Source organism: Acipenser ruthenus, chromosome 3, assembly GCF_902713425.1.
Source record: "Acipenser ruthenus chromosome 3, fAciRut3.2 maternal haplotype, whole genome shotgun sequence".
In the NCBI taxonomy this organism is placed as follows: Eukaryota; Metazoa; Chordata; class Actinopteri; order Acipenseriformes; family Acipenseridae; genus Acipenser; species Acipenser ruthenus.
Window position 1 is genome coordinate 58,019,002 of NC_081191.1, and position 20,395 is coordinate 58,039,396.

The 20,395-nt window shown below is 40.1% G+C and overlaps 1 protein-coding gene across 1 annotated transcript in view; it reads right to left on the reverse strand.

Moving 5' to 3' along the window:
- LOC117394457 (PH domain leucine-rich repeat-containing protein phosphatase 1-like) overlaps window positions 1–20,395 on the reverse strand; it is a 99,783-nt gene that overhangs the window by 39,220 nt on the left and 40,168 nt on the right. Inside the window, exons 2-3 of the mRNA XM_033992772.3 lie at window positions 4,602–4,798; window positions 3,314–3,439 (exon numbers count right to left, since the gene is read on the reverse strand). Coding sequence (XP_033848663.3) covers window positions 3,314–3,439; window positions 4,602–4,798 — 323 coding nt within the window. The remainder of the gene's footprint in view (window positions 1–3,313; window positions 3,440–4,601; window positions 4,799–20,395) is intronic.

Consider the following 20,395-nt stretch of genomic DNA (forward strand, 5'->3'; position numbering starts at 1 on the left):
TTTGGAGCTACTGTATCAGTAGCATGAAAAAGTAAATCCACTGTTTCTACTGTACATGTAAAATGTAAGCGTGACTTGTGTACATACAGGTCCCTCCATTTAGCACTGTTGCCCTTCGAACCAAGGTTCAACACAAAAGACGTTTTCTTGTTTCACTAAATACATCCCGCAATACCGAAGTTTTCATCATCTTTAACGGTTAAAACTGCCCAATATGTTACAAAACCAGCTTATCAATCATGAACACTTTAGGTGGCCAAATGGACAATTACATATCATCCTAAAATACAAGTCAGCTGTACACGATCCTGTGTGAACCTCAGCAGCAGTATAATGTTTTAATCCAGTAAATTAAGAAAATTAAAATAAAAGAAAATCAGCACAGAACCTAAAGATTTTGAACAAAAGATAATTATCACTCCCTGTAGGAACTGTTTAATTAACTGTAACTAATTGCATTCAAGAAATAGACTATTACTGTTGTCTGCCTGTTCATTCAGTGGTCAAAGATATCCCATGCGCCCGTTCCTTGATCCTCCACCATTTACTTGATCTATTAGGGGTCCATTAATTGTGTTGTTAAATGTAAAAGATAATATTAAATAGTAGCATGCTGTAATAGACATTAGAAAACGATTGAGTGTGAACTGCCAATCTTCCAGATCTAGCAGGCTTTTATTTTCCATAGATGCCTGCTGGAACGTTTAAGTGCTTAACTGTGAATTAAATTTTAAATCAATCCACGCATAAATACCAGCTTTTCCCCTTAACATTCTAATCTACAACTAATCTGATAACATAAAAAGCTACTTAAACATTGATACTTTCTGACGCTGGTCTAGAGACAAGGGAAATCATGTCTGTGACAGGACACCGTAATGAAGGCTCAATTCACAGCTACTGGACAGCAAATTAACAGGAAAGACACGATTGGTCCACAATTCTGTCAACTGGATCCAAACACCCTGCCTCAAAGCCAGCCAATCAAACTGCCAACCCTGTTTCAGTTCTTTCTGCACCAGCCAATCCACTCCCTGCCAGCTTGAATGACGCCCCGCCTCCAACAACAAGTTTCGAGTCTGACTCTACACTACATGGACTATTCAATAACTGTACAGTTAATTTATCTGGCAGTCCAGATAAATTATAATAAGAAAGAGTAAGACCCCTATAAATAAATAAATAAATAAATAAAGTATGTTAGCCAAATAATAATAATAAAAACCGTTTTCTCTACGTGTATGTCATTTTTCTATTCTAAATTATGTTAGGGACTATTTTCCTCAGCGGAAGGTTACCCTACGGCTCGGGACACATAACTCCAGTCGGTGTCATCTACCACATGGTACAGCCCGCATCGACGGGCTCTATTGCTTAATTAACACAGTGTTGTACATATAGAAAAAAAAGAGATGTAGTTGTACTCTGCATCCATGTTTAAAGAAGCTGATCTGGTTTTATGCAACAGTTACTGTACAGTGCATTATTTAAAACTCGGATAAAGCAAATAGCATATTATTAATATGATCACGATGTGATAAACTACAATTTAGCCAGTGATTTATGTATTTGGCATAAGAAGTAAGGAATATATGCATTGTGGACATATCTTTCTTGGCAATTCACTTTCATTAGCCTGAGATAAAACAATATGGTACAGTTTGGTCAAAGTTAGAGTAAGTGTGTCAACTGATATTGTTTTATTTTTTAGAAATAAAACCAGCACCTTAAAACAAAAAAAGATGGGAAGACCATTATATAGCTAAACCAAAGGCTCATGAAGTGTACCTGGAGTCAACAGCCTCCCTCACTAGTACTGTAAAACATCCTCCACTTAGTCTCAGGTATTATTCATTCAAAAGACTTGCATACTCTATCCGCCCTGTAGTTCATGTCAAATAATCTTATTTCTGCTGCCGACAACCCGGTAAAAGACCTTCCAATAAAATACCTTCTAAAAGCTTGTATTTGGGTTCTCCAAGTGTTGCAACATTACTTTGCCCAAAAGGACAAGTTATCTGGAGGAAACATGAAAATCACTAAGTACTTGATTGTTAAGATAAAGTGTGGTGTGTGTGCGCCTATGGATTTACACTTCACACTTGAATGTGTTCACACATGAAAAGAGGATGATAAAACACATGTAAAACACTCGCAACTAGTCTTTAAGTAGCAGGGTACCATTCAATCACGAGTCAAGGTTACACATGATCACCTTATGTTATAATAACTTACTTACCAAATCTAATGGAATGTGCGGAAAAACAAGGACTTCAAGTTTACACCTTGAGAACTAATTAAGACAACAGGAGAATAGATAAAGCTTTAACTCATGAGTGCTGGTTTCTTTAACAGCCTAGTGTGTCACACATACAATTGTAATTGAATCCACCAAATAGCCTTTTCCCTATTGCCTAGATTCAATATATTTAATTTTTTTTCAAAAAGGTATCAAGTGGTGCTTAAATATAATTGATTTCATATTTGAAAGATTCAAAGTTCATGCAAGAAAACCTCAATAAGTTTTGTTTAAAATAGTCAAACAAACAAGGGAGTGAAACAGTATGGAGCTGGACAGCAGCCGCATAGCATAACTTTCCTAGATGGTGCAGAACTACAGCAATCACTATATGGTTTTTTGACAAGTGTACTTGAACAAATGATACTTAACATCTATTGTGTAATCCTTCGATCCTCCCTTTAAATTTGTAACGGTTGCCCTTTTCAGTCTTCACAAACACTTTTCACAATGCAGAAGACTCAGTGTTATTTTTCGTGTCACCTTCCATGGCATTTAACATGGCTAAGTTTTGCCTTGTAGGTCTAGCAAGTGACAGTGTGCCTGGCCTCTGTCTCAAAACAGTCTCTTACACAGCAATCCTAGGCAAGACATGAATACAAAAACCACAAGCGGCAGCACACATTACAATGCATTGCTCCACATAATGGATAGTCCTCAAACTTGACCTCAATAACTGGAGCTCAGTGCAGAGAATTGTAAATGACGCCAAGGCAATGAAAAGTTGCTGGGTGAAATAAGGCCAAGGAATTACAAGACCCTTCCAAGACTGATATTAATTTCCCTCAACAGCATTAAAGTGTTCAGAAGAATACGTTTCAGCTAACCTAAAGTAAACCCCCCAAAGATGATTAAGTGGCTTTGGTTCAAATATGTGCAACCGTACAGGCTTCAATAAAGCTGAACGCTGGGAGCGAAGATTATGGGATGTAATCTTGAGCAGAAGGTATAATTAGGAACATCAGAGTGGTATCTTTGATTTTGCAGAAAAGCGCAGTTAACAACAGGCATCACCTTTGAGGACTGTCGGAGCCACCGCAGGTATTCTGTGAAGGTATCAAAACAGATGTAGTAGGTATGGCTCTGGGGCCCAGTGGAGCTAAAGGCCAAGCAGTGCTGGTGTTTTTTCACTTCTTCCACCTGCAGGAAAAAAAAAAAAAGTTTTTTAAAAACAGATTGAAAAATGTGCAATGTATTACCACATGAATCACTCTCAGATCACCACAATGGCTAATTTATACGATTTTGTAACTGGTTCTTTCTATGTTAAACTGCTGAACACTACCAGTGACCAAAAACTGGCCAAGAAATGAGAACTTGTAAATAACTCTGTGGTCACTACTAACCTAGTTTAAAAATGTAGCTTGTCATGCAGCAAGCAAACCAAAATATGAAACCCTTTCCTGTAGAATGACCCACCGACCTGTACTGTAAATGAGAAGTAAGTCCACAAGGATAGAAAAGCTCTCCTAAAACATAACAGGCCACTCTAGCCTCTACTTACACCACCCTTGGCAGGAAAATGAATAAAACAAATTCCTTTACTTCTCAGCTGCGCTCAATTCCTGCTTACTGTACTTCCTGTAACCCCTTCAAATAGTGTTATTTCCTTTGAATATTAAGTTGTTTAAATTATTTGGCTGCTCTCCAGTGCTGGAGTACAGAAAAAAAAAATAATTCACTTCTTCCACCTGCAGACTTACAGAAAAATTGTGGATTCTTCTATCTACTTTAGAAAAAAACACAAGGAAACCGGATTAATTTGAATGAAGTCCACAATCAACTAGAAATGAACCTACAGCTAGCTTTTTAAAATCAAGGTTGGAATAATATTTCTGATATCATTTTGGATTAAAGTTGGAGGAAGGTATTAACAGTGTGTGTTCACTATAGTCATAGTAAATTAAACTTGTTTATAATAGAGCCAATATTCTGTATTGCTTTAAAAGGAATGAGAAAACAAAGCCACTAGATTCCTCTCAGATGAACAATGGCAAAGCTTTGTGAGGCACACATTCGTAAAATATTAAAGCAATAAAATTTTGCGTTTATACATTATGAAGCGTGGCAGCTAATCCTCACTTGTTCATTTTCTGTGAAAAGGGAGGCAGTGGAACAGACTACATTTAAATGGACGACCAATTCTAAGAATAATGTAATCAGTTTCAGTCACCGAAGGTTTAATTATTGATTGTATCTTGTATACATTTATATTTATTTCTGTATGTGTCCTGCATATACCAACATGGAATTTATTGTGTGGAGTATTAAAGGAGTTAAAGCAGGTCAAAACAGCCCATACCTTTCCCCCAATTAAAGGGAGGATGTGCATCTTCCCCGACTGGCTGTCCTTCACAGATGATACTATGAGACAGGTCCCACACAAGATAACCTGTCGTTTGGTCCACCGGTTTACTGGGAGCTGCATCTTTCCTTTCCGAACATTAAAGGTCCCAGAGAGTTGAATCCGCTCTGAGCTTTCAATACTGTGAGGCTTCCCTGAAAAGAAAACGATACATAGTTATTATTAAATAGAACAGAGCAAAAACTAAAGTGACTTTTTTTTTCTAATGACTTGCAAAACCGCAACAGCAGCCTGACTTGATGCATTCATTATACTTGGATGCAACCCCTTTTAAAATTGGCAAATATATTTTAAAAGGCACATCCAATTCCTCTTGTTATAACTTGTTAACTTACAAAGCCTAATGAGGGTTTGCTCCCTCTGGGAATGGAGAAATACATTTTGTAATTGTTTCTGGAAGCATGAGAACAGCACTGATGAAATTTGAAAAGACGAATCTATGGTAAGAACCTACGAACAATGGAACTTTAGTAAAACACAATTACTTAAGCAATAGCACCTGAAGAAGAGGGCTTCACCGTCTGGTAAGGCCCACCTCGTGTCACTAAATGTCCTGAGCCGAAGGCAAGGGCATGTAACATAACGAGAAGGTCCTTAACACACGGTAAAGCCTATTTTTAAGACGTTTATTGCTATTAGAAAATGGATAAAAATAAATAGCATTTACATTTTTTTTTCCTGATTTTATGTAGCACTAGTTTTTGTTGCTAATGAACACAAACGTTTTCTTCAATATTCCATGAGTAATGTGTAGTAATGCAGTTTGCTCAGAATTCCATGTGTGTTCTGCTGGCCTTCAGAATTAATTATCCCATGTCGAGTCCTGGGTATTTCCAATAGTCTAAATAATACCTTAACACTAAATAAAAAAAAGAATTTTGAATCTTTCCCCCCCCCCAAAATCTTCCTGCAGGTACTGTATCATACAAATTCAAATATCAAGTCATTCACTATCAAGTGCTGATGGGTTTCCTCCTAGGGCCCTGAGCTCATGGGTTGCAAAGCAGCAGCTCCATCGACAATAAGAATTTTTACAAGCTCTGCGGTAGTACCCTCTTGTACATCAGTGATTCCATGAGCCTCTCTCGTCTGCAAGCACTTGAGGGGCAGCACTTTACTAGCCAGGGTTCTCCCCAGGAATTCCGTACACCTGGGCTGCAGAACATTATAGCCGGGAGCACTTTTAACTGAAAAATAAACCCGCCTTACCTTAAATATATAATACGACAAAGAATTTGAATAATGTGTTGTCTTTTGTTGACTATATCTGGTTGCGCTTTTTTATATTCTACATTTTCATTACTGTTTTTTATTATAGTAAATTACTGTGCTTATTTAGACACTGTACGATTTGACTGGGGAAAGATAACGTAGGTTTATTGGAGTTCACACAAGAAAAAAAGGTAACTTTCACTTCCTTTTTAGCTTAATTATTAAGCTATTTGCTTCATTTAAATTGTTTTCTTTATGATAAGTTTTCAGGGCATTTTGTTAATGCACGTCTACTTTTGTTTTTCGCTGCTCTACATTTTTTGATGCAACTGTTTATTTTAACAATTTTTTTACACAACAGTACTCACACACGTTTGGTCACCATCATAACTGTTGCATGAAACTGTAGTGTAATAATCCAGCACCTCTGCACTTAAGCATTTGTATGTTAGTTGACAAGTGTTCAGCTGATATATCCCATCAAGCCTTTCTTCTTAAAGGCGTACAGCCTCTATACATGAACCCCCAATATCTCTTGCAAGCACCTGGGTACATATTTTTTACAATATCACAACAAAAGGAATACGCCTTTTTTTTTGGTGCATATGTATAGCCATTATGTACTACATATCAGTACAATAATACGACAAAAAATGTAAGGTCAATGATAATATCAGAAAATAATCTTAATATTTTTTTAATATAGTAGGAGGCGCAAATATAGTATTAGCCGGTGGATTGCGACGATCAGCGGCTTATTTTGACCCCCTGCATTCATTGTCACTATTTTTGCTTTGAAAATAATTGGTTATTTTTTTAGCAGTCATTTTAACATTTTAGCCTCTCAAAGTGCTTAACACAGAAAACCCGCCCCTTCAACTCTCCGATTGGTTAAATGTTGTGTCAAGACGTAACACAGCTGTCATGTGGTTCCAAGATTATTTTTTTTTCACCCAAAAACGCGCAAGTAGCATCTGCAAGACGGGAGGATCAGGTTTTTCTCAGCCGGGCGGCGACAGCCACTTTGCCAGGTGGTGCGCCTGGCTGAAAAGGCCTGGGGAGAGCCCTGCTAGCTAGTCATCAGCAGCCTGCGTTCTTCACTCTTTTCTCCATATTTGGCCAATGCGCGTTCTCTTGCACCATCCCTACCTCCCACGGACCTCTGTAACGATGCCTGTTTTACATGCAATAATAGAATATGTACCATGCAAGAGGGCATATGCAGGGTTTTTAAAATAATCTGGCGACCAGCGTGATTATTATATTTGCATTGGCTACTTTTTTTTTTCTTTTTTTTTCTTAATTTAGTAGTCGCCAATTATTTTTTGTATTTTCTCCTAATTTAGAATATCCAATTATTTTTAGGCTCAGCTCACCGCTACCAACCTCCGCGCTGACTCGGGAGTGGCGAATACGAACACACGCTGTCCTCCGAAGCGTGTGCCGTCAGCCGACCGCTTCTTTTCACTCTGCAGACTCACCATGCAGCCACCCAAGAGCTACAGCGTCGGAGGACAACGCAGCTCTGGGCAGCTTACAGGCAAGCCCGCAGGCGCCCGGCCAGACTACAGGGGTCGCTGGTGCGCGGTGAGCCGAGGACACCCTGGCCGACCTAAGCCCGCCCCTCGGGAGCTCCGTAGACATCTATTTCACTGGCTACTTTATTAAAACATATCATAATAAAAATTTCAGGTATTATCATTCAGTCCATTTGTTGTATTATTAATAGCTATACATCTGCACCAAAAAAAAAAGTAGAAAGTGTACTGCTGATAAAAAACTAAATATTGAGAGAATTAAAAATGAATGTACTGCAGCTTACTTGACTGCAGTAATAAAAAAACTGCCATTCACTAAATTTTGCACTCAGATTGTTATATATTTTAGATATTTTCATTAGCACTATCTAATATAAAAAATAGCAGAACGAACACACTGAAATTTATTACTTCTGTTCACTGAAAAATAAACGGTAACATGTAATTGTAAGAGCTGTCTGTGTTAGAGTACATGCTGTCATATCAGGACTTGACTAATGCTGAGCATGGGAGCTGCAACATGCTGTTTCACCATATTACAACTGTACACAATTAAATGTGCAATAACAAGTTCTACACACATTTTCAGGCAGCCTTGTATTGCAGGGGCCTTGATGCTCAAAGTAAAGTTTTCTTCTTGTTGATCTTGCCTTGCTGTGAGCAGTGCTGAAATAAAGCTCCTTCATTACACTAATGGAGTACTTTGTCCGACACTACAAAGCTGACCACTGCTAGTCTAGCACATGCTCAAGCCATCCGAAACTGCGCCAGAATGCACAATCTATACCCATTTTTTCAAAGCTGTGGGACACAACCCAACTCAACTCAAAAACAAAAAACTGTCATTTCATTGCAGTAAACAAAGTCCACTTCAAATATTTATTACATAGTGTACAATTACTGTAGTTCTTCCTGCTGAAGAAAAACCCAGAATGGACTGATTCACCTTACCCAACCGGGTTTGAAGCTTATGAAAGTGCCTCTGGTGGCATGAGCATCCCTCTTGAGCAGTGTCCCCTCCCCCCTTTTGCTTCTAGGTGCCTATTTGTGCTTAAGTTCTTACCATAGTTTTTTAGTTTTATATATCCCATTTTAACAAGGCTTATTAACAGTGGGAGACAGGGTGGCTGGTGGGTTATAGTAGTATAATAGTGGGTTATAGTGCGTGGGATAGATTTAGTTATAGCTATACACATATATTGCTTTCCTTTTTTTATATTACTATGCAGTTGGTTTGGTTTCCTTTTTTGTACTGAATATGTAAATTGCTGTGTGTACTTTATTATACTATTAACTTTTTATGTGTATTTACGGTGTATGAACTAGGAACCCAGTATCACTTAGACTGATAAGCCTGTTAACTGTCTATTTTTCATATAAAATCTACTTTTTAAAAACATACTTGGACTCCCGTTTTTACTTGACTTTGTACCAGCGTCACTCCTCTATCGCCCAGACCATCTAGGGAAACAAAGGTGGTGGCAGTGTTAAAAGCTACCCTACATGGGGGGCACCTGAGTGGCGCATCCAGTAAAAGCGCTCCGCATGGAGTGCAGGATGCGCCCTATAGCCTGGACATCGTCGGTTTGAGTCCAGGCTATTCCACACCCGACTGTGGACGGGAGCTCCCAGGGGGCGGCACACAATTGGCCGAGCGTCGCCCGGGGGGAGGGAGGGTTAGGTCGGCCAGAGACCCTTATAGTCTGGTCTGGGGCCTGCGGGCTTGCCTGTTAGCTGCCCGAGAGCTGTGTTGTCCTCCGACGCTGTAGCTCTTGGGTGGCTGCATGGTGAGTCCGCAGTGTGAAAAAAAGCGGTCGGCTTACGGCACACGCTTCGGAGGACAGCATAATAGCTACATTGGGCTAACCGTTGCATTTTCCGTTTAATTGTTTACTTTTAGCAAACAGCTCCAGTGGAAACATAGCCAGTGAGACATTCATTTTTAATGTTGCTTACAAGTGGAGATGAGAGAAACTACAGTAGAAAGCTAAATCACATTGAAGAGGTGCAGTGCTTTTAAAGAGATGAAAAAGGTCAAAGAAAGTGTACAGTACCAGCTTCTAACCTTTTTTTAGCGACTGTAATGCTTTTCAACAATGGGTAGAAGTGAGAGATTTGTCGGAACCCAAAAGACAGAGTGAGGAAATTGTCAATCTGAATCAGGAAATGCATGCACTGCATGGCCGGCTCCTTGTCCTTATAGTTAAGTCTTTATGACTGCCAAGGCAGCAGGGGTGTGGTTCCTAATCAGCTGCTGTAAGACAATGCCTATCATTTCCTTCCCCTGAGGCTTTTGACAGGAAAGGAATTGGCTTCTCCTCCCAGTAGACCCTGAGGTGTGGCATTCTCCTACGAAACAGGAGGTATAAACAAGACTACTGTAGGAGGAGAATGTTTAGTTTAGGGGTTTCACCGCCCTGTTAAGAGGAAATTACAGTACCCAGGAAAACAGGGCTTTTGTTTAAAAGTAATCTGTCAGTATGCTTTCTGTATACAGTATACAAAAGGCAACAGTGTGAAGTAGTGGTTAGGGCTCTGGACCGGAGGGTCGTGGGTTCAATCCCAGGTGGGGGACACTGCTGCTGTACCCTTGAGCAAGGTACTTTACCTAGATTGCTCCAGTAAAAACCCAACTGTATAAATGGGTCACTGTATGTAAAAATAATGTGATATCTTGTAACAATTGTAAGTCACCCTGGATAAGGGTGTCTGCTAAGAAAAATAATTATTATAATAATAATAATAATAATAATAATAATAATAATAATAATAATAATAATAATAATGAGTTTTTTTTTTTACATGGTTTTAAAATGATTTTCTTTAATGTCTTTAAAAGAAGTTAATGTATAAATCTATGTTGAAAATATTATATCTGATAGATATACAGTAGTAGTAGTATTAGCAGGAGCATGTATATTTGGCTCACAGGGTGTGGCAAGACATTTTCAAGGAAGTTTGTCTCCCTATACTGTAGCTACAGTAAGATAGAAATAAACAAGCCACTCTGCTTTTTGACATACAGTGCTCACCCTTTATAACGCTATAGTGGGGAGCCATAGTTACAAGACCGTGCTATTTGTGTTCTGTCTTATAATGAGTATAAAAGGGCTACTGTAATGGCATTATGGAGCAAATGGGAGCCACAACACTACCGTGTTATAACCGATTCTGCACTATAACGAGGTGCGTTATAACAGGCGAGCACTGTAACATGCAGTAGAAGGCTTAACCACTGCAAGAAAATGTTTTAAAACTACATCTAAGAAATGACATTGTAAAACTGATCATGGGTGTTGTCTAATAAAAAAAAAGTTATAAAGTTTCTCTCTCTGCTGGCTAACTGTGACAAAGACGGCTGCCGGGAGGAACTCAGACCAGAGAGAGAAACACACAGACAGACGGTGATGATGAGAGAAACTGAGTGCGATGGTTGCACTCAGCGTTTAATAACAAATAAATAAAAAGGTTTAACAAACAGAACACAAAACAGGACACGGCACTTGAGCCAAAATAAACAGACAAACAAAACGGACTACACAGACAAACACGGTGAGCTTCTTTTACTACTTATTTTGCTTTACAATACCCTCCGTCTCCTAACCCGTTCTCCACTCACCGAACACCAAACCCCCAGTGAGTGAAAACATGCAGCTTTTATGCAGTTGTACCGAGATTCGATTGCTAGTCAATCATTCAATTGGAATCTCGGTACAACTGCACGTGAATTAATTAAAGTGCAATTCCCCGTGCTCACATATTACTTTTTACTTGCACGTGATGTGATGTGCCATCCCCGTGCCTAACTACAAATATACAATTTACACACACGTGAAACACAGACCGCTTATATCACGTGTACCAATGCCTATACACCAACATTTACACACAACACGTAACATATAACATACACAGGGGGGGGGGGGGGCACTTTGCCACACTAACCTACTGTACACAACATGTACATAATGATATTACTACTTAGTTTCAATGGTATAGATCTATTAGCCAACATACCGTATATATTTGCTAAAATCCCAGACTACTGAAATGTCACCTGTTTGAATTCTCTTTCCATACTGTAGCAAACTGAATTCAATAACCCCCTTATTCAATATACTTTGACAGGTGTCATGCTGTATATGGTAGAGCTTACAATAAAAGGTCAAGTTATTATTATTATCATTATTATTATTATTTGTTTATTTAGCAGACGCCTTTATCCAAGGTGACTTACAGAGACTATGGTGTGTGAGCTATGCATCAACTGCAGAGTCACTTACAATTATGTCTCCCGAAAGACAGAGCACAAGGAGGTTAAGTGACTTGCTCAGAGTCACACAATGGTGGGATCTGAACCAGGGACCTCCTGGTTACAAGCCCTTTTCTTTAACCACTGGACCACACAGCCTCCTGTTATATAGTACTGTGCAAAAGTTTTAGGCAAGTGTGAAAAAATGCTGTAAAGTAAGAATGCTTTCAAAAATAGGACATGTTAATAGTTTATATTTATCAAATAACAAAATGCAAAGTGAGTGAACAGAAGAAAAATCTACATCAAATCAATATTTTGGTGTGACCACCCTTTGCCTTCAAAACAGCATCAATTCTTCTAGGTACACTTGCACACAGTTTTTGAAGGAACTCGGCAGGTAGGTTGGCCCAAACATCTTGGAGAACTAACCACAGTTCTTCTGTGGATTTAGGCAGCCTCAGTTGCTTCTCTCTCTTCATGTAATCCCAGACAGACTCGATGATGTTGAGGGGCCATACCATCACTTCCAGGACTCCTTGTTCTTCTTTACGCTGAAGATAGTTCTTAATGACTTTCGCTGTATGTCTGGGTCGTTGTCATGCTGCAGAATAAATTTGGGGCCAATCAGATGCCTCCCTGATGGTATTGCATGATGGATAAGTATTTGCCTGTACTTCTCAGCATTGAGGAGACCATTAATTCTGACCAAATCCCCAACTCCATTTGCAGAAATGCAGCCCCAAACTTGCAAGGAACCTCCACCATGCTTCACTGTTGCCTGCAGACACTCATTTGTGTACCGCTCTCCAGCCCTTCGGCGAACAAACTGCCTTCTGCTACAGCCAAATATTTCAAATTTTGACTCATCAGTCCAGAGCACCTGCTGCCATTTTTCTGCACCCCAGTTCCTGTGTTTTCGTGCATAGTTGAGTCGCTTGGCCTTGTTTCCACGTCGGAGGTATGGCTTTTTGGCCGCAAGTCTTCCATGAAGGCCACTTCTGACCAGACTTCTCCGGACAGTAGATGGGTGTACCAGGGTCCCACTGTTTTCTACCAATTCTGAGCTGATGGCACTGCTGGACATCTTCCGATTGCGAAGGGAAGTAAGCATGATGTGTCTTTCATCTGCTGCAGTAAGTTTCCTTGGCCGACCACTGCGTCTACGTGCTTCTTCAAAAGAGCTTGGACAGCACATCTGGAAACCCCTGTCTGCCTTGAAATTTCTGCCTGGGAGAGACCTTGCTGATGCAGTATAACTACCTTGTGTCTTGTTGCTGTGCTCAGTCTTGCCATGGTGTATGACTTTTGACAGTAAACTGTCTTCAGCAACCTCACCTTGTTAGCTGAGTTTGGCTGTTCCTCACCCAGTTTTATTCCTCCTACACAGCTGTTTCTGTTTCAATTAATGATTGTGTTTCAAAATATGGATTTGATTTAGATTTTTCTTCTGTTCACTCACTTTGCATTTAGTTAATTGATAAATATAATCTATTAACATGTCTATTTTTGAAAGCATTCTTACTTTACAGCATTTTTTCACACTTGCCTAAAACTTTTGCACAGTACTGTATAACGTTAGATTATTATCATAACCATGGTTCCCTGAAATATAACTGCAACCATTACCAAATGGGTATTAACCTCTTTAAAAGACCCCAAACCTGAATAAGATATAACAAAGCTGCTCAGCCAAGCCTCTGTGACGCAGTCATGCCCGCCCCGAGGGTATAAAGGACTGCGCATGCACAGAGCTCAGCGTCATTTTTCCTTCAAGCCTGCTGCAATCATGGACGCAGCAACCTTGAAGATTAATGGTTAGATTTCTATTTCAGGGAACCAGGGTTATGATAACAACCTAAGTTCCCTTTCAAGTACAAAATGTTACCATTACCGAATGGGTCAGTATACCCAAGCCGTCACAAGGGCAAGATTGCAGAACGAGTGGAATGCCACAAGGCTAAGTCGAGGCTGCGTTGTGTGTTACCATTCGGGACCCCAGTAAAAAGTAGCTAGGGTTAAAACATTGAGGGAGAATCTCACCTCTATGCCTGTGTTGCTAGGGTTGACTGAGAAACCGCCCTTAAAACCCCAAAGCCAGGGTTTTGAGGATCCACGACATTCAGTCTGTAGAACCCAGTAAAGGTATGGGGAGAAGCCCACATCGCTGCATTGCACCCTGGAATAAAGCCCACAAAGTTGCCATGCCCCTGTTGGAATGGGCAGTGAGCTTTTCTGGAGAGTACAAGTTGGCTCGCTCATAAGCAAAGCAGGCTCCCTCTGGGACACTGAGGAGCTCTGTGCCGGGGTAAGGGAGTGGTCCCTTGAACGGCAAGCTTGACTCTCTAGAGTGTGTTTTGTGAACCTTGCAGCTTAGCCTTGCAAATAGTGCAGTGATGAAACCGCATGGTTGTGGAGCACCGATATACTGCACTTGGTGCCGAGGATCGAGCTTGGTGCAGACGGCAGTGTTCGGTGCAGGGAATTGTAAACTAAGTGCCGAGGCGAACTCGGTGCCAAGGTGCTGTGGATCGCTCGACACCGATCGGTGCCAATATATTGCACTTGACGAGGATTGAGCTTGGTGCCAAGAATTGTACTCGGTGCCAACGCTTGGTGCCGAAGTGGGATGTCACAGTGCATGCACAGGACCGAACCAAGTGGTGATCACCTCCGACAATCAGGAGATCGAACCACTAGTGGCAATATCTGAGATGCCACTGGAACGCTTGGTGCAAGCCTGAGGCAGAATCAAGTGATGATCTACACCTGGACACAGGAGATCGAATCACTAGTAGCACTCAACAAGCCACTGAGTAGACCAAACAACCAGGACAGAACAAGGTCGAACAGTCTGCTTATTCAAGCCTTCACAGTAGCGAAGCAATTATATCAACACTCCTGTGGCATCACACCACTATTGCAAGCTGCAGTTGTAGCCTGGTCCTGCGCAGTAGAAGTAAGTGTGCTAAAGCACATGGAACTGTAACAAAAGAAAAAAAAACCAGCACAAAATACAAACCGAATATTATAATATACAATTTGGTCTAAAACAGTAGCAGTAATAATAATATACTTGATACAAGAAAGAGAATATTTAGAGGAATGGTAGTTCCTCGCGCCAAGTTATCAGCGAGAACTGCCAGACTCTATACATCAAGGTTAGTTTACACATTTTTAGGGTATTGGCGCATCAAAAGTAAATCAGCCAAAAGCTCCATCTCACTTTTAATTTGTAGTTCAACACTGTTAAGTGAAATGTAGAAAAAAAAGTCAATACATGTAAGAGAAACAAGTCTCCAAAGTAAAGTAAAAATGCCCTTCCAGGTTGGGAAAGGAGTGGGTCGACGACTTCAGTACTGGTACGGTACAGGTCCACTCGGTTTGCATATACCGCAGGTAGCACTTTACAGGGCAAGCTACTGGCAAAACCATTCAGTCAGTACACACGAGACTGAGGGAAGCCTGCTCGTCAGAAAGACTAACAGCCCTCTGTGGCAATGTGCCCCACCCATGTGTGTGTTATGTGTTATGTGTTGAGTGTGGTGTGTGGTGTGTTAATGTTGGTGTATAGGTATTGGTGCACGGGATATAAATGGGTCTGTGTAGCACGAGTGATTTAAAATACATAGTTGTATTTGGGCATGGGGATTGCATCATCACTTCACGTGCAGATAAAGTAGGTTCAAGTGAATAATTAATTGGTAATTGAATCCCGGCACAACAGTATATATAGATGCACGTTTTACTCACTTGGGGTTGGGTGTTCAGTGTGGAGAGAACGGGAGAGAAAGTCAGGAGTAAGCTTTAAAAGAATAATAATTACAATTGCTAGACTTGCTGAATTAGATCAGCACGATACTTGTTTGTTTAGCGTTCGTCCACCCTGTTTGTTAGTGTTAGTCCGTTTTGTTTGTCTGTTTATTTTGGCCTCAAGTGCCATGTGCCGTTTTTGTTCAACATTTTATTTTCTGTGTGTGTAATTAAACGCACTGAGCGCCGCAGCGTCTCAGTTTCACCTGCCAGTACTGTCTATGTGTGTTTCTTTCTGACGTCACCCATACAGCCAGCCTCTTCACACCCTCGTAATGGTGATGCAGAACTGTCACCAAAACGGCATCAAGATAGCTGTGGCAGAGATTGCCGAAGCAGCTCTTGGTCCTGCACAGCACAGCAGAGCCCAGCAGCTGCTCTCACTACACTACACTACACTACACAACACTACACTACAATAAAATAACTCCAGCCTGAGCTATTGCAGCATGGGGGGAGAGCACAAAGTCAGCTGACTTACATTGCTTGATCCCTGGGAAGGGGAGACTCAAGCAGCAGTAGGATGTAACAAATAGGCTGTAGAGCACAAACACGTATAATTAGTAATACAGCGGTAATATCACATATAATTTGTGTAAAACACAATAAATGTGGAAATGTATAACAGAAAAAAGTAGCAAGTACTTATCTGAATAGGCTGTCATGCTAGGTCAGCTCTTGAAAGGAAAAATGAGTTCTGTGTGTGCAGTCCTTTATACCCTTGGGGACGGGCATGACTGGTCACAGAGGCTCAGCTGAGCAGCTTTGTTGTATCTTATTCAGGTTTCTGGTCTTAAAGAGGTTAATACACATTTGGTATTGGGTACATTTCGTACTTAAAAGGGAACAGAACATACTAGGCCTGTACAGCACATTGTTAAAGACCCTACTGTACAGTATCTGCACACTTCTTTTAAGCAGTGCTTGAAAATGATGACCCGATACTATTTTGTGTGGCTCCACAGTCTGTTGCCTTTGCGCATCAACTTGAAAAACTAATTCTGTAAATGTTTTTAATAGCTAATTTGGGTGCATTTGCTGTTGAATGCCACAGAAAAACTAGAAAATGTCAAATACACTGAAAATCAAGCCAAAACATCAACCTTTTGTGGTAGGCATACTGTACAACAATCTATTTACAGTATCAAAGAGACTTTGTTCCCAGCCAAGTTATTTTTAGTTGCAGTAGACCAACAGGTATGTCCGAGTGCTGGGTCTCTCTGGTAGGTGTGAAATGTCTTGGATGACGCCTACAACACAATTTTAACAGAGAGGTGTTAACTACTGTACTGTAGCTTCTATTAAAACGAAGAGAAGGAATTTAATAATTAATAAAAATCTTCAGGTTATGCTACTAAAAATCAATTTTTTGCATTCATCAGTCATACAAAACATTGACACTAACAAGGCAAAAGGAAGAGCAAGTAATGACAGATACAGGTTTTAAGAGGGCTAAAAAAACAAAACAAAACAAAACAAAAAACAGTAAAGATTAACTGGACTTTAAAGCAAATCCCTCTACCTTGGCAGAGAAGAATGCATCTTCATATGAATCTAAATGGAAAACTACTGTATGGGACAGGGGACTAATTCACTACAGTCACAATCAGCATGGGCTGCCTGGCTGCTGGAATCTCATTATCCTTGGTCAAGTATTTTTTAATGCTTTTTTTTTAGCTTTACACCTTGTTTTATTTGCTGTACACAGAAACATGTTTAAGCAACACTGAAACTCCTTAATAGTTGTAATGTACTGATGTTACAGAGAAAGCTGGGGCAAATTATGTCATTTGAATCTCAAAACATTTGTCTACAGCCCAGTCACTCTTAGTTTTGTTTCATAAAGTCTAATTAAACCTGGTGAATAATGTGACATTAACATATTGAATTACATGCCACTTTGTAGCTTTCCATATACAGTAGTCTCCGGCTAAGAGAACACCCCTCGGGAAGCAAGCAGAATGTTCTCTTAGCCCAAGTGTTCTTAAAAACTGAGTTAGCCACCAGACACAATATAAATCAATAAATAAATGTGTCCTGGATGATCTGATTCTTACAAGCAGGTGCAGAATCAGTATGAGAATGGTAAGAGCTTGTTCCCTGCAGTGTAACGGGTTGACCACTAGATGTCTACACCTCTAGTGTTCCTGCATGTATGCACGCCCACGAAAAAGCCACAGCTGCTTTTCCTTAACGAATTAAGGATAATGGTCAATTGGCTAACTGCTTGTTAAAGTTAATGACACCTCAATAAAAAGGGCTTAGTCGACAGCTTTGTGATGGAGGTATAGAGGAGTAAGGAAGAGGAAGAAAGAAAAAGAAACTAACACAGTATTGTTTACTTAGTGCTCCAACTGAGAGCTAGGTTTACTGTGTTGGTTTTATTAGCGATTGTTTCGCCACCGCAGTGTAAGAAATAAAACCAACACACGGTTTAAAGACTGTAAATCAAGACTCCAGCCTGTCGCATTACAATTAGCAAAAGCATGCAATCAGCAGTTTAAATACAGTATACAGATGTCAATGGTGCTCAGTCACTGAGGACAATACAAAACAAGTCTTCGTGGGTAAGCAGCTTGTTATATGATCACGATTATGTTTACTCAAGGCTGCAGAATCCTATTTTACTACAGTATACTTGTGACGATGCCTAGTTTAGCTGCCATGTGGTGTTACGTGTAATGGCCTTTGAATTAAAACGACATTACAGTACAGTATTTTACTGTCAGGACTACCACTGCATTTAATGGCTTACTTATTTTCTGTTGCAATGAAAATCTCAGTTTTTCATTAAGCAGAGATGCAAAGTTCTGCACTCTCCACCTCCACCCACCCCCCCTGCACTGCACTGTATTACTTGTCATGACGTACGTGCATCAACATATGAAATTAACAGAATAAGAGAAAAGCAATAGGCAAGTGCATGTTAATTAACTATAATAATAATAAAACGTAACAGACAAACTAATGTTAATAAAATAACTGTCAAACTAAATTAACAATTTAAAAATGCAGCAGCAGCTCTATCTAGATTAATTATGAATACATGTACAGGAGCAATATTCAAGGCATGCACAACATTATTTAACAGAATGGTGAAGCATCTGACCAGAACGGAAAACACCAAATTGCTCGGCGACTTGTCTGATTCTGTTTTTTTTCAGGAGCTCCAACAATTTCCAACTTTTTGTAGGAAGACAAACAGCTGCGTGCTTTGCTGTTTGTTTACATGTCATTTTGTATTGATTAGGTGCACTTGTGGAAAACAAAATACAAAACGAGTCACTGATATGACAGCGGTCATGAAAAGATTGAATAAATCAAATCAGTGTGCCTCAAGACACTGTCGCGATGACAAGTCTGATGATGAGTTATCAGGTTACAAAACAGTACTGTATCAGTTGTGAACAATTGTTAGCTGTGCCAAAAAGGTGTTCTTTTAAGCAAAGCTCCTGTTCCTTTACGCGGAGCATTTACAATGGGAAAAATCTGTTTCACCACAAGGGTGTTCTCTCTGGTGAAGTGTTCTCTTAGGAGGTGTTCCTGTACGCGGATACTACTGTATTTAACGAAACACTGACAATTGAAAAATGTGACATTTCAAAATCTAACATGAAATACTGTACTACTATTACAGTATGGCTTCCGGTAGAGTTTTGCAATATCATTTTATAGTTTCTTTGATTACATGATGTTAAATAAAATATATACAATTATTCATAACATTCTAGGAGATGCACAACTTTTTTCCATAGCTGTACAGCTTGTGCCTGTGATAGTTCTCAAATTCAACATTAGTGACAAGTGGCTACACTCTTCAATCAATGAGATGTACTTTAAACATAGCTAACAGGCTGTGAAACACAGTTTAACACGTACAGTGTCAGTATTCACTTTTAGACCAGAGTTGGGGTCAATTCCATTTTTTTCAATTCCAATTCTAATCCCAATTCCCTTTTAATCAATTAAAATTCCTATTCCAATCATTTTACAACAAAGGCTTTACTGAGAAAACAAATACTGTATACAAGTTAATGAACTTGTCAGGTAACCTGATAAAGCTTAAGGCATAAACCTCTGTAAAGAATATGCCATATAAAATGGAATAGGAATTGGAATTTTATAAAAGGGAACTGGGATTGGAAATAGAATTGAAATTGAAAAAATGGAATTGACCCCAACTCTGCTTTTAGACAGAGATGAAATGTTAAGAATAGGCATTCTTTTCAAATGTGTACTATGTTAAAATTTATACTTAATTTCGTCTTTTATCCAGCCCAGCCGGAAGATGCAAAGATATACATTTACTGCAAAGATTACCCCCCAAAAATGACCACAAAAAGCTGTACTTATGGGGTGCTCCGGTAAAGGAGCTGCGCGTGGAGTGCAGGATGCACCCTATAGCCTGGAGGTTGCCAGTTCGAGTCCAGGCTATTCCACTGCCCAATTGGCAGAGCACCGCCGGCAGGGGGGGGGGGGGGAGGGGCGGGCTTAGATCGGCCAGGGTGTCCTCGGCTCACCGCGCACCAGCGACCACTGTAGACTAGCCGGGCACCTGCGGGCCTGCCTGTAAGTTGCCCAGAGCTGCGTGGTCCTCCGACACTGTAGCTCTAAGGTGGCTGCATGGCGGGGCCTGCAGAGTGAAGAGAAGCAGACGGCTGACGGCACACATTTCGGAGGACGCGTGTGTCTGTCTTCGTCCCTCCCGAGTCAGCGCGGGGGTGGTAGTGGTGAGCCGGGTTGAAATAAAACAATAAATTGGGCTTACCAAATTGGGGAGAAAATAAGAAAAATAATAATATGGCAATTTCAAATTTAAAAAAATAAAATAAAAATGTACTTATGATATAGTATCTATACAGTGTCTTACAGTGTATTACAGTACTCGAGGGAACAACTCAATTCAAAAAGTTGAG